We start from the raw sequence: 14498 nt of genomic DNA on the forward strand, positions 1-14498 counted from the left end.
CTTTCTCCCTGACCCATAAATGATGTTTTCAAGCTTCTCCATTAGTTATCCCTAACAGACTGTAATGTTCCTTGGACAAGAAACAAGGGTGGCTTTTATTTAGCTACGAAGAAAAAAGCTCATTTTAGAGTTCTGTAATACATTTTTCTCTATTGATATTTAATTATCAACTCTGACAATGTTTCCCTTGGCCTTATCTCCAAAAATGTTTAGGTAGACTACCTATTTTTTTCCAGTCAAAAATATTAATCCCTCTTATATTCAGATCCAGGTAAGGATTAGAAAAATAAAGTTATAAGATTAGATTAAAATATGATTACAAAGTTATGGCTCAAAGTACAGCCTCATTAATAGGGTCACCTAAGAAATCCTACTGCAGAACAAAGTAACTTGGAATTACTGTTCTACTTGTTCTTCTGGCAAAAAAAGGCAGGTTTCGCCTGTTTTGGCTTTATACTGTGAGCACGACACTTTTAGATTGATGAAATCAGAATTACATGACATTACTGAAAATACAGGAATGCCTTTTGTTCTCACACTCCTCATTCCTGGTGGTTTTGTAGCTCTGAGTTGAGGTCTCTGCCACCTGTGCTCCTAGTACTGCCAGGAGAGATGACTCCTTTTCAATTTAGTATCTTCCAAAGCAGTAAGCTCAGCACATACTAAAACTGTATACAAAGATGCATATTGTATTAAAGGACACAATAAAAAGCTGGAGGAGCAGGTCAGTACAACAAAGTTAAATGAACATGAAAATACTTCCAGGTAAACACCCTATAAGCTTCCTGTATACACAAATAAGTATTTTTACCAACACTGCACATAAGCATGAATGATTAACACATGCAAAAGTTTACCTGAAAACTACCTCTCTTCTTTTTCCCCTGCCTGTTCTTCCCTTGATTTTTACCTCAATAGCTCACTCTCTGTTATCTCTTTTATCTGTGTTTCTTTCATCCTCCTTGTCTTGTTCATCCCAGGAATCCTCCTGGGATCTGGGGGATTTGCTGAACATAGGAAACAGCCAATCTTGGAGTTAAAAAATGGAGAGAACTACAGGTTAATTTGCAACCTATGTCATACTTTGATGAATGCGTTTCCAAAAACCCCACCTCTTCTGTCGAACCTATGTATGCTTCTTTTTAGTCAGCTGTTTTAATTTGTACAGGTCAAAACATGGAGCTCTGTGAGACCTACAAAGGTCTGTATATTATTTAACCCCACTGCATTAATGCAATACCTAACATGACAGCTAGAACAAGTGCAAATAAATATTTACATCTTGCAACTTGTAAATATAATTAACTAAGTAGTTCAACACAGAAAGAAGCAGTTCTGGCACAAGCACTGGCCTCTTTTTCTTTCCCTGCTTCTATCTTTTTGGGAGGTTTATCAAAGTTGTGCACAGATGTTGTGAGCTGCTGTGATGTAATCTCTAAATCTGGATTATTAATAGGTAGATGTATTTCCAATACATACTGTTACATATTTAATCAATGTTGTAGCAGCAGCAAATAGTTTTGATTTGTAACAAAAACTATATACTACTTCATTGTGTAGCAATAAAGAGAAGATTTAAATACCAAAAGCAAAGCAAGTTGCAGTCATCTTTTGAGCAAAATCCTACAATATCCATAAAGAACTCGTAAACGGACCAGGTGCAGGAAACACATGAAATACTTACAGGTGTGATATGGGAAAAGAAAAAAGAACTTTCCCTCACAAACTTCAGTGAGGTGTTCTACAGTGGCTACTGCTGATAAAAAGAAGCCTGAGCAAGTAACCTCCTCATATATCTCAGCTGAATCCTGGTCCCAGAGCACACAAGGATGTAATCACATTTATACTCATTCCATATCTGTATGGATAACTTTGACAGCATCCAGCTAAAGTAAATTAACTGTTGCTTGCTACAATATTTTGTTTTTCAACTTCATTTCATTGTAGTTTCAAACTTCTGTCTCAAACAATCCACGTGCACTAACACTTCATGTGTTCTAACAGGTTAAAGCAGTAGCCTTTCACTTATCTCCTTTCTTCCTTCATCCTCATTTCCCAGCCATCCACCTCTGCTATTAGTAAATCCATAGAAGTAAATCACAATGTACTCAATTCTCAGTGTAAAACAGAGGTTTACATAAAACAGGGTCACAAAAATCCCTACTCCCAGAGATATTCTTAAGTACATGAAAATGCAAACACAGAAATAAGAGGGATATTGTCTCCATATCTTCCTTACCTCCAGGAAAAATAAATAAGAACAAAAGAAACAAACAAACCAAGGAGCTGGAGTTAAACATAAGGAGATTCTTAAAATTATTTCTACACTTTCCCTAATAACTCTTTTTACTCCACAAAACAGAACAAATCTTGCTCTTTAGTAATACTAGTATTGAGATTATGCACACTTCTGTAGCACCTCTTCCCACTTCGTTTTGTGAAATAAAAAGTGAAATCCCAGTGATGGTATGCTAAATGTACTATGCGGGTATACAGAGTTCTCATGTAATTTTCATATAATTCTTTCCCTGTACAACATTTCTGTATTTTAAAGCAGTGTGCTCATTGAATTGAGTTTACTCCAGCAGTATTCCTATTTAAGTCATGATAAGGTGACTCTCATTAGAGAAATATGTGCTAACAAAGGCGAATGCCACTGTAAGGATAATGCTTTTAGGAATGCTCTACAAAATACGTGGTTTAGAAAACCTCTCAATAAAACCAGTAATATCACCATCACAAGGCTATTGCTTTTCACTGATCACATTGAAAAGAACACCTGATAATATTTTCACTGGAAGTGTACAATGAGCTATAAAACTAAAAGCATAGTCCAATAGCTATACCACAAAATCAGAACTGTAGACCTACCTAGTTTTCCTCCTAATATTTCTCCTCTTTTCCCAATGTCTTCCAGGAAGAGTAAGAATTTACCAAAATACACTGTTCTTTGTTATGCTTCAGAGATATTATGAAATTACTGTGAAAGTGAAACAAATACATTACTGACACATAACCTGTTTTTTTTTTTTCCTAGTTTTAATCTACAATGCATTTGTCTAACCAAATTAAGTACTTCACAGTCTTAGCATTACATGTGCAAACGTATTTCCTTCATATTTGTTTTCCATTTTATGATACTTTAATTGTTCACAAGTAATAACATACTTGATTAATTTTTACATTTGAGCTGCAATTATGCTTTGAAATCTAATTTGTAAGAACCAGGGTTGTACTTTAATACAAGCAGCACAGGCTTCTAAATTACAAAACAAATTATCCTCTTGGTCCCTTCTCCCCTGCCATCACCCACCACCACCTCACACTCTTCAGCATTTACAGAACATTACCTCAAAGTGATGTTTCTGCTGCACAGAAGTATGGGCCCAAAACTGCCTTAAATTTCTAGCAAGATTATAAAACTCACACAATCACCAGCTGTGGCTCAAAAATTACTTTAATTACAGCTTTGCAACAGCAGATGCTTTTACACACTAGAAAGTACAATTCTGTTTCTGGAGTGCTTATCTAATGCTATGTACTTCCAGTTAATTTTGTGCAAACTTAGGTCAAAGAAGTCAAGTTCAACAAACATTTTTGCCCCAATTTTAAAGCAATGTAACTTCTGTAAAATCTTGGACATTTCAGACATACTAGTGTATAAGAAAAGGGAAAGAATGGGCACAGTTGGCACAACTTGAGACCATTCCCTCTATTCCTGTCTATTTATCCAGAAGAGGCTGACCCCCAGCTCCCCTTCAGGTAGCTGTAGAGAGCAATGAGTTCTCCCCTGAGCCTCCTCTTCTCCAGACCAAACACCCCCAGCTCCCTCAGCCACTCCTCACAGGACTCGTGTCCCAGGCCCTTCAACAGCTTCATAGCCCTTCTCTGGACATGCTCCAGAGCCCCAATGTCCTTCCTGTAGTGAGGGGCCCAAAGCTGAACACAGTGCTCGAGGTGCAGCCTCACCAGAGCAGAGTACAGGGGGATGATCACCTCCCTGCTCCTGCTGGCTGCACTATTTATGATACAGGCCAGGATGCTGTTGGCCTTCTTGGCCACCTGGGCACACTGCTGGCTCAAGGTCAGGTGAGCATCAATCAGCAACCCCAAGCCCTTTTCCTCTACACAGCTTTTGTTGTAACCAAACGGCAGGCCTTGGCACTTAGCCATAGTGAACTTCATCCCATTGGCCTTTGCCCATCCACCCAACCTGTCCAGGTCCCTCTGCAGGGCCTTCCTACCCTCTGGCAGATCAACACTTCCCTTCAGCTTGGTGTCTTCTGCAAACTTACTAAGGATGCACTCAATTCCTCATCCAAATCATCAACAGATATCACCAACACTCTGGGCCCAGCCGTCCAGCCAGTTTTTAACCAAGCAAAGAGCATACCTGTCCTAGCCATGGGCTGCCAGCTCCTCCAGGAGAACACTGTGGGAGACTGTGTCAAATGCCTTCCTGAAGTCTAGGCAGACTATGTCAATAGCCTTTCCCTCATCCATCAGGCTGGTCACCCAGTCATTGAAGACAATGAGGTTGGTAAGGCAGGACTTGCCTTTTATGAGCCCATGCTGACTGGGCCTGATCACCAGGTTGTCCCACACATGCCACGTGGTTGCATTCAAGACAACCTGTTCCATCACCTTTCCTGGCACCAAGGTCAGACTGACAGGCCTGTAGTTCCCTGGGTCCTCCTTAGGACCCTTCTTATAGATGGGCATCCCATTAGCAAGTCTCCAGTTATCTGGGACCTCTCCAGGTGATCACCAACAGATGATGGAAAGTGGCTCAGCAATCACATCCACCTGCTCCCTCAGCACCCTCAAGTGGATCCCATCTGGCCACATGGACTTGTGACAGTCCAGGTGGAGCAGCAGATCTTTAAATGTTTCCACCTGAACTTTGTGTGTATGGGGGGGGGCAGTGTTCTTCTGCTCCCTGTCCTAGACTTCCAGGTCAGGAGGCTGAGTACCCTGACAATAAATGGTCTGGCTAGTAAAGACAGATGTAAAGAAGGCATTAAGAACTTCAGCCTCATGTCAGTAACACTTTAAAGTACACACTCTAAATACCCTTTAAGCACAGACACAGGTTGCTCAGAGATGTTGATCTCCTTGGAGATCTTTAAAAGCCATTTGAATATGGTCCTGGGCCACTTTTTCTAGGCAGTCCTGCTTGAGCAGGGGGTTGGACAAGTATTTACCTCTGGAGGTCATCTGATCTGAATTAATTTTCAGTTGATCTTTTCTATGAGTAGTTGGTTGCTATGACTGAGAAGGAACATGAAAAGTGCTGATACACCCACTCTGTAACCAGATACAAAGTTTCTGCCATATTTGCTTTGCAGTACAATTTTATTTCATTTGCATAACCATTAGTTATTTTGTAATTGTACAAGATCCTTCTCGTTTTGGCAGTGGCAGGACACATAGAAAACAGTAGAAGCTTCAGAATTTGATATGTTATCACTTTTTATTTGAAGAAAGCCAAAAGAGGTTACCTGTCTGAGCAGCCTAGTGAAAACAAAATGTCATGTAGGAGTTTTAGCTAGCTGGGGTTATGGAATAGCAGACAATAGAAGAAATGTAAATATTCTGCTTTTTCTATTTTCTGAAATGGGAAACATTTCAGAAATGAGTTATTTTGCTCTACTTATGTACTCATTTTCCCATAATGTGGAAAAAGCAATAGAAGATATAAAGTGAGTCCACAGAACTGTTGTGGCCATGGGTTATGGTTTGTTTTCCCAATGTTTTATTGCAGAGGGATAGAGAATCAGAATAATTAAAAATGAGCTCTTAATCAAACATAACAGTTTAAAAGTGCCTTTTAAACAGGAGTTAGTTTGTTGTTTTTTACCCTGATTATGTTTTTATTATTTATGAATCCCTTCCAAAGTGAATATAGCCGGTTATATATTTTTAGTATGCTTTTCTCATCAGTATAAAAACTGAAGATTCAAAGATCTAGCAAAAAAAAATTTCCAAGAAATATTTGCTTTTTCAAAAAAAAAAAAAAAAAAATATTATTTCTCTAAGCGTATGTTTATTAAAGGAAACCAATATCCATTACTATGAAAAATGCAGTCCATCTATTTTTCACCTACGACATACAAAAATCTTCTGAAGAATATCTAACATTCAAAACCCATGTGCTCACTAGGGTCTTACAGTAAATCAAAGATTCTACCTTACTTCTGCTGTTACCTTCCTAGACACCCTTTACAGGTGGCCTGTCATAAAACTGAGACAGGCAGCACTTGTAACTATTTTCCACAGATATAAGAAGGAAACAGCACTGAAATTTCCGGTCTTGTGAGACATTATTGTATTTGAGCCATCCTTACATCTATACGAAGAACTGCACACCCACCAGCAAAAAACTGTAAACCATGTGGGCTGCACAGTCCTGTGAAGAGCACATGTGGCAGGGAGGAAGAGTGATGGCTGAGTTCCCCAGGAGTGCAGGGAGTAGATGCAGTGTGAAAAAGCAGAGGAAGCAGCCCATGCAGGAGATGCGTAGGAACTGGAAACATGAGGAGATCCTCATGTGCACACTCCTGACCCCTGAGGAGATAGGTTCTGGCCTTAGACCTTTGAACACAGCCCTTGCTGTTTTCCCAAGAAGGACCTCCTTCCACCTCATGTGTGTGAATCAGTTCTGAGAATGCATTTGGCCCTTGCAGAAACATCAGCAATTCCTACCAGTTCAGGAATTAATTTTGATGATGCATTTGACTATTGATGGCACGTGCATATTGTACTACAAATTCTTTCCACAATTTTGAAGTACTTGTTCTGAAGAAATTTATATAAATCCAACCTCCCCTACCTCTTACATATCACAAAAATGCTATGCTGGGTAGTATACTCTAGTTCATCTGACGTGTCTTTTGCTGCTTCTCAACTGAGTTGGAACCACAGCTTGAAAACCAATATATTTCCAGAGCAACAAGAGTCGCCCATATACTATTTGTATTATGCAAGGAATGATGTTTGCTTTCAGAGTGCATCATCACAGTTATCCAGGGAACTGAAATAGTTCAATCATCTTTTATCTGATTGTCCAAATGAGTCTGAAAAGCATTCATTTTTCACATTATCAAAACATGCCTTCTTGAATGGGGTGTCATACCAGATACAAATCTTGCAGTGGGGTATCACAGCCTGACAGCAGAAGACCGCTCTTCATGTCACCACTTAGGACCGGGGGAAAGCACAGAGGGGAAAGCAACACTGACACTTTGAGGGGAAAAAAATTCTTCACACAGACTTATCTAAACTAGAAAAAAACAAACAACAAAAAACAACAAACAAACAAACAAACAAAAACAAAACACAAACCTGCAAGTGAAAGAAATGGACAGTAGAATAGGAACATTTTCTTTCCAACTCCTTTTGAAAGGAATTGGGCAAGGCTACAAGAGTCAGAAAGGACCAGCAGCATCTTCACAAGAAACAATGACATTTTTGCTATTTGAAGATTGTAGAGAGGAATAAAAAAAACAACTCCTAAATTTAGTAAGCAAATGCAGGATAGACATAGACCAAAACCTTCTGAGATGTCAAACTAAATATCTGTACTAAACAGTGCAGTACGATACAGCCCTAAAGCTACAGTCCTCTACCTTACCTATCAGTAAGCACCCAACTAGTCACTGTGACTACCAGGAACCTACTCCTGGGATTTGAAATTGAACTCATACATAAGAATCTTGCTCAGGTAAGCAAAGTTGCAAAGTACAAATTAAACAGCTTTGGAACAGGTAATGTTAGAAAGCCTCACTACATAGGCCCATTCATACATTTATCAGAAGAAAAATTTGACTTGATTATTAAGAGCTTAAAAAACTGCCAAAGGAGCTGTAGCATTTACCAGGCATCTGCAACCTAAGGTAATGTCCCATAAAGTTCTGGAATTATTTCTGATATGGCAAACAGTTGGCACGTTACTATGGCTGCTTCATAACAATGGGGTCTGTAGCTCCAAAAAAAAATTAACTGAAATAATATCTTCAAAGAAAAATCAGAATCAGAAATGTGGCAAAAGATGTAGTAGAAATGAGCTTTATGCAGCTTTAAATTATCAAGCTCTGATGGTCACATTTTGTCATTGCTATTCTGGACTCCAGTGCCGTCATATGCAAAATATCAACTTTAAAAGTACATTAAAGTACATAATCACCCACTTAACAAAAATGAAAAATTAAATACCTGAAATTTCACTGTACTTTTTTCAAGCAATAGTAGCACATGAATGGTTTTCTCAGTGTTTAGATATAAACAGCCTGCAGCAGCAAAACAGTCTGCTCAGAGAGACATATGCCTAAGCAACTTCTTTTTTTCCACACTGTTCCTTGTAGTGTGAGCTTTCAGTTGATAATTTGATCACAGAAGTTGAAGCTTAAGTGGGTTTAAAGCATAAATTCAGTTCTCTAGCCTTGCTTTCTTTCCCATGCTTGTAAGAACTTGAAATGGAAGAGATAATTCCTTTTGTCATTGTTCTGCCTCAACAGTTGATTTATTTATATTTGAATTCAGATAGGAAGAACTAAAATTAAGACTACATAAACAGAATGAACTGCTCAAATTGTTTCTAGCATCTGTGCACCTTCAAGAGCAAGTGACTGATTTGCCACAAAAGCAACATCAAGAGGCCTTGATCACTTGAACTGTTGACAGCATGGGTTTTCTAAGTCTTGTATTTCTACAAAAGAAAATAAAATTAGTGCAATATCCCAGACGAAGTGGAGGCCACAAAGGACACAGTAAGGTACAGCTCACATTCTTTAGTTTTAATCCTGACCCCACACTGACATTCAGACTATACATTTCTTACAAGTCACAGTCTGTTGTGGAGTGGCAGGGCAAAAGCTAAAAAGCGGGGCTCTTGCTACTGCTAGCAGAACAAAAGTATACTTCGCTGAGTGCAGAAAATTTCTTGTCACTTTGACATCACAAAGGATGTCACTTCCAAGCTGCTCGAGATATGATATTTCCTTGGCCAGAGTCTTCTCCACTCTTTTTGCATCTGCGTTCTTACAGAGGTGGGGATTTTGCCCCCCACAGTACACGATCCCCTAGCTGTCATTAAAAATCTGCTTCCTGATTAAATATTTTACAATTTGAAGAAAAATACGGGGGAAAAAATGACCTCTAATCCTCTGATCCTGATATCTATTCACTGACACTTCGAAGAATCATTAAATTTTGCTACTACCATTTCTGGCATGATACTTTGCTGCTTACAGTAAAAATACATTAAGCAAATACAGTGCATTATTTAAAGCCACAAAACAGCTTTTTTTCTAAGATGAAACATCATTAGTCAAATATTATATGATTCACACTAAAGGCATTTTTCCTTCACCCACGCATCACAGTTTCTTGTGTCCTGAAGGTCTTGCATATAGTTCCACTGGGGTTTATAGTATAATTGTATTTAGTAATTAGTAACTGTTTATTATCAGTAATGTGTACTTTGTGTGTCTTGGATTGCTTTCATATGTAGTTCTAAACATACTCTGTGCAAGGCCCTAAACTAAGAAATGTTTTCTTTACAGGAATTATTCTTACAGAGTAGACCACTGCTTACCCCCTGTGATACTCAGTTTTGAGACACACAAGTCAAAACAACTGAGGTTCACAAAGGTAAGCATAAAAATCAAAGCATTTATGTTATTTTCAGTAAAGGTAATTTACAAATACCTGTAATTATAGTTCACCTGTGCAGATCAGACCGCACATGGAGTCTGTGCTAAAGTCAAGGGAACTGAAGGTGTGTCAAAGGCTTTTCCTTGCTTGATATTTACAATGCATAAAAACAGATGGCACTGGGGTATATAGAGACAGGAGCTGGGGTCTCTTTTGCTTCAGTTAAAACTGGGTATGGGGACAAAGATCTCCATGTAGAAAGCACAAGGTGAAAAGAAAAGCGAATGTGAAGCTGATGCTTCACAATGCTTGAGATGTCCTTGAAGCAGCATGCTTTTATCCCCCTGTAATTATTTTGAAATTTTATAGACCAACAGTTTACATAATTCCTGTTCTAACAACATGAAAAAGTTTTCCAGAAAGTTGTTTTGGTTTCATTTCCATTATATTTGTAATAAATGTTGGTTTAAAGATACTAATGCAGTGATGCTGTTCCATGTAAAAAAGTTCAAATATATGTAATCTGTCTAAGCAAAAACTTCTTTCTTTTTGAAAGAATGACAGAGCTACAAGTCATATTTTAAGACATGCAAATTGGAAGAGCAGCAGAGGCTAGTGCATATTTTTGAGACCACTGCATACATAAGAGAAGTATGATTTCAGTCTAAGTACTTAAATGATATCACTAGTCAGGTTGAAAAGCAAAAATAAATAAATAAAAAAACAACAACAACAAATAGAAAACAGGTTAATACACTTACTAATATCAATAAGGCAAAGGGAAAAACTATGTAAGAGATGGCATCATAAAACTTTCAAGTACATGTTAACCACAAACAAGACCTTACTTTGAATTTATAAGGAATTATGACATGCTGAAATTGCTGATAGTGGAGGGAAAAAGGAAATCAAACAACACTAAAGGATCACTTTTTAATGGACAGAAAGCAAAAATGGACTCTGGATTTCAGTGTAGCATTTTGTGGTATATTCCCTTCCCAATCCCTTAGTATTTAGAAAGCCATGACTGAAACATCAAATCAAACCGATGCTACCAGTATTTTGAACATCAATTCACTGTAAAAATACCAAGATGACAGACAATGTGCTGCATTAAATTTTTAAGTAAAGGTAGACTAGGAAGAAATGGTTTTCTGGCCAGATTGGAAAAGAGGCCACTGTCAGATACAGACTAAAGACACAGATCTGTACCAAGACTAGACTGACATGGGGAAAACAGACTTTACACTTCCTATTATCAGAACTAATAACAGATGAGATAGTACATATTTATTTTAATCTGGCTCAAAGTATTTGTACCTACATTTCAGGTATAATATATATTTTTTATTATTTTGTTTTATTTTATTTTTTGTGGTGGTGTGATGGGTACTCAGCTGAGCAGCCAGTCTCTACCACGCCTGCTCTCTTACTTCCCCTCCTCAAAAGAAGGTGTGTGGGGGAGGGGGGGGGAGGAGGGAGAAGAAAGCATGCTGCAAAGAAAAATAAAAGGTTCACAAACTGCGATAAGGATAATTTAATTAAAGGGGAAAGGAAGAGGGAAAAAAAAAAAAAAAAAAAGTAAAGGCCACGCAGAAGCAGAGAAAGAGAAAAATACATATATTCTCTACTTCTCATCAACAAGCAATGTTCAGCCACATCCTGAGAAGCAGGGCCTCGATATGCACAGCAGTTGTTTGGAAGGACAGGTGTCTTCATAATGAGAGCTCTCCCTCCTCTCCCCTTTTCCCACCCTTTATTGCTGAGTGTGACATCATATGGTATGGAACATCCCTTTGGTCTGGTTAGGTCAGCTGCCCTGGTGATGTTTCCTCTCCACTTCTCACCCACTCCCAGCCTGCTGGCTCTTGGCAGGGGGCTGGGGAGTAGGGGAGGCATTTGGAGGGTGCTGAGCCAGCTCTGCTCGCTGCTCATCGAAAGACAAAACACTGGTATGATAGCAATGCTGTTCTAGCTACAAGTGCAGAGTACAGCACTGTAAGCGCTGCTGCAGGGAAAGTTAATTCCATCCCAGCCAGACCCAGTACAGGCAGGGGTAAGTGTGTGTTTCATTTTCTTACAGTAATAGGTGTGCAAGATAGTTCTTCATAGAAATAAACCAACAGATAGACAATTTCAAAGCTAAACTTGCTTATACCCAGAGAAGCTGAGAACAAAGCATGAATTGTAAGGATCAATAATGACCTCATATTATCCATTTTCATACTTTTAATTACCTTCTACAATTTAAAAATGCATGGACCCCAACTTCATGTTGTGATTACTGTTTTCATGTTGTGATTTCTGTTATGTTTTCATTCTCCAAGAACTCAGTTGTTAAGGAACAACCATCCTGTCTGATATTGCAAGACAAGTGTTCCTACACATGCACTGGCTATGATTCTCATCTAAGGCAAGATATCAAATTACACTCTATTTAAGTTAATAGAATTTCTTTGGAAGACTACCATCCCACTTTTGAAGATGCCATCATATGTTATAACACAGCAATAAAAATAGTCACTGAAAAATACTGAAATATCTCAAATGAGCAGAGCATTTCAAAATTATGTTCTTTCTAAAAAGCAACTGCTGACTAAAAACATTATGCAAGAATGAAAGAACTATTTAAATAAAAGGAATCGCTCTATTAAGCCTGTTAAAAAGTCAATTTCTCAGAGTATAAATGCCCATTCTCTCTGTATACCTCATTACCAAAAGCCTTGGGAAAAAAAAAAAAAAAAAAAAGGCTAATGAGCAAAAGAAACAGCTTAGCCTCAGGCCAAGTTCTGCTTTTGGAAATGCAGATGTAACCCCTTGTGAAACAGAAAGGAGGTGTATATGCATATCCATGAGAATGAATCTGGCCTGATGTTTACACTGTATTTGTAAAAAATCATGTTATTTGAATAACTCACTGTTTAGACACATCAGGCATTATTGTCCGTTCTTTTTTGCTTGTATCCACTGTCGTCTCTACAGGGGTAAGTACTACAGCAGCACATGAGACTATTGACTGGTATGAGTCTTCCCGGCAAACTGCAAAGATAAAAATTTCAGTGTTAATCTCAGTGTATATTTTAAATGTTTAAATAAATATATATATATTATAATCAAGTCATATCGTGATAAAGAAAAATGCAAATGATTCTCCAAACTTCGATGCTGTCATTTGAAAACTTAATTGTTTCCTAACTGTTTGCTTGGCACTTTTATTTGCCATGGGTTGATATGTCCATCACCATTCTAAGTTTCACCTAGCACAAGATGTCACTCTGCTCTATCTCATTGGCTGGCTGAGTCCTTAAAAGGATCAATATGTCCTAGCATCATATCTTGCACTTCTTTTTTTCTTCACAAATCAAAAACCAGAGTGGAGATTAAGGAGGATTTTCAAATAAACCTCCCATCTTTAAAAAATTTAGACTTTGTAATAAACTATTTTTGAGAAACTGGTGATTTTTTGTACTCAACCATTACATCCCACACTTTAATCCAAAAACGCCAAATCCAAATGGTCTAGGAGTAATATATGATATTTTGATTCATGTGTTTTTCCATTAATACAAATTATTTATGCATTATTGTGCTTGTTGATATGACTCATGATATTTAGAGCTAGAATAATGATTATGTATTTCAGCTGAACATCTGGCTCAATTAACACTGATGAATGAATACTAGAAGTACCTGACCTCCAAACGGATAGCTGTATTTAAGTTATACATATTCTAAAATCTCAATTGCAAGTGTCACGAGTAATTTAGCACCTTGGCAGCCACTACTCATTGCTACTTGTTTTGAAGGTATAGAGTTTCAGCACAGCCAAGGTATACTTTTATGAGCCCAAACCACACACATATATATTTATGGTACTGTTATATGTCATATGTAAGTTAGAGGAAACATGGTAATTCATCTTTTAAGAAGAAAGTCACATGATATTTTATATGTTTAACATAGGAATTATTTTATAGGGTGTACATGCGCACATACACGGCCAATAACATACATGGTCACAAATTCTCAAGAATTCAAAGCTAGAAAGAACCTATTTTACAACTACAAACATTTGTGCAAGGTTGTGATAGCTGGGGATATTGAATGGTGACATCAATGGACAACTTGTTTCTGATGACATGCTAACCTTCTGTCCTCCACAATCATATGCTTCCTCAGACAACATACCTTTTGCAAAACTTATACTTACAAGAGAAGTAAAACTGGAGTAAAACTTCATTCATGTTGCCTTGACTGGATGCCAATCCAGAACAACTAATTATGGCATTTTACCCTGAGTTTTACTCAAATTACATTCAGCATGAACTCGATGTGCATGCCCAAAACATACCCTGGAGCAGTACCTGGTACTTTAAGGCAGGTAGGGAGTAGATTTTTAAGAACAGGGCAGACCATGCTTGGATATTTGCACAAAGGTCCGAAATGTCCCAAGGGCTTCTAGTTTTCAGAGCAATTCTGAGCCATTTAGCAAACAGCACATACATCCTGAGTATGGTCTGATTCCAGGAAGAAAATATTTTTGTGGGGTGCATGTAATCACATTTAATACATTTTATGCTCTCCAGGACTGTTTATGCATATATGTTTAATTATTAATGTGCAAGTTGTCCATGGATAGACGCATTAGATGACCAGGATTGAAACATTACCTTCTTTGTTTTGGAACCAGTGTTACTCACAACACAGTTGTTATCACAAACATCCATCTCCTAAACACGGTCATACCCACAGACAACTTGCTATATTGCCTACATATACACAAGTGGGATATACATTAGTTTCCTACATACAAAATGAAGGAGGGAAATAATGTAAAATACGCT

The 14498-nt window shown here is 37.9% G+C and overlaps 1 protein-coding gene across 1 annotated transcript in view; it reads right to left on the minus strand.

The window, feature by feature from the left end:
• The window catches only part of CCSER1 (coiled-coil serine rich protein 1), a gene marked incomplete at both ends in the record, with an annotated part of 580304 nt that overhangs the window by 451623 nt on the left and 114183 nt on the right, over positions 1 to 14498 (minus strand). The window contains one exon of the mRNA XM_084286653.1: positions 12573 to 12693. Within this exon, the coding sequence (XP_084142779.1) occupies positions 12573 to 12693 (121 nt within the window). The remainder of the gene's footprint in view (positions 1 to 12572; positions 12694 to 14498) is intronic.

Source organism: Netta rufina (assembly GCF_964035555.1).
Source record: "Netta rufina genome assembly, chromosome: 4".
NCBI classification, from domain to species: domain Eukaryota; kingdom Metazoa; phylum Chordata; class Aves; order Anseriformes; family Anatidae; genus Netta; species Netta rufina.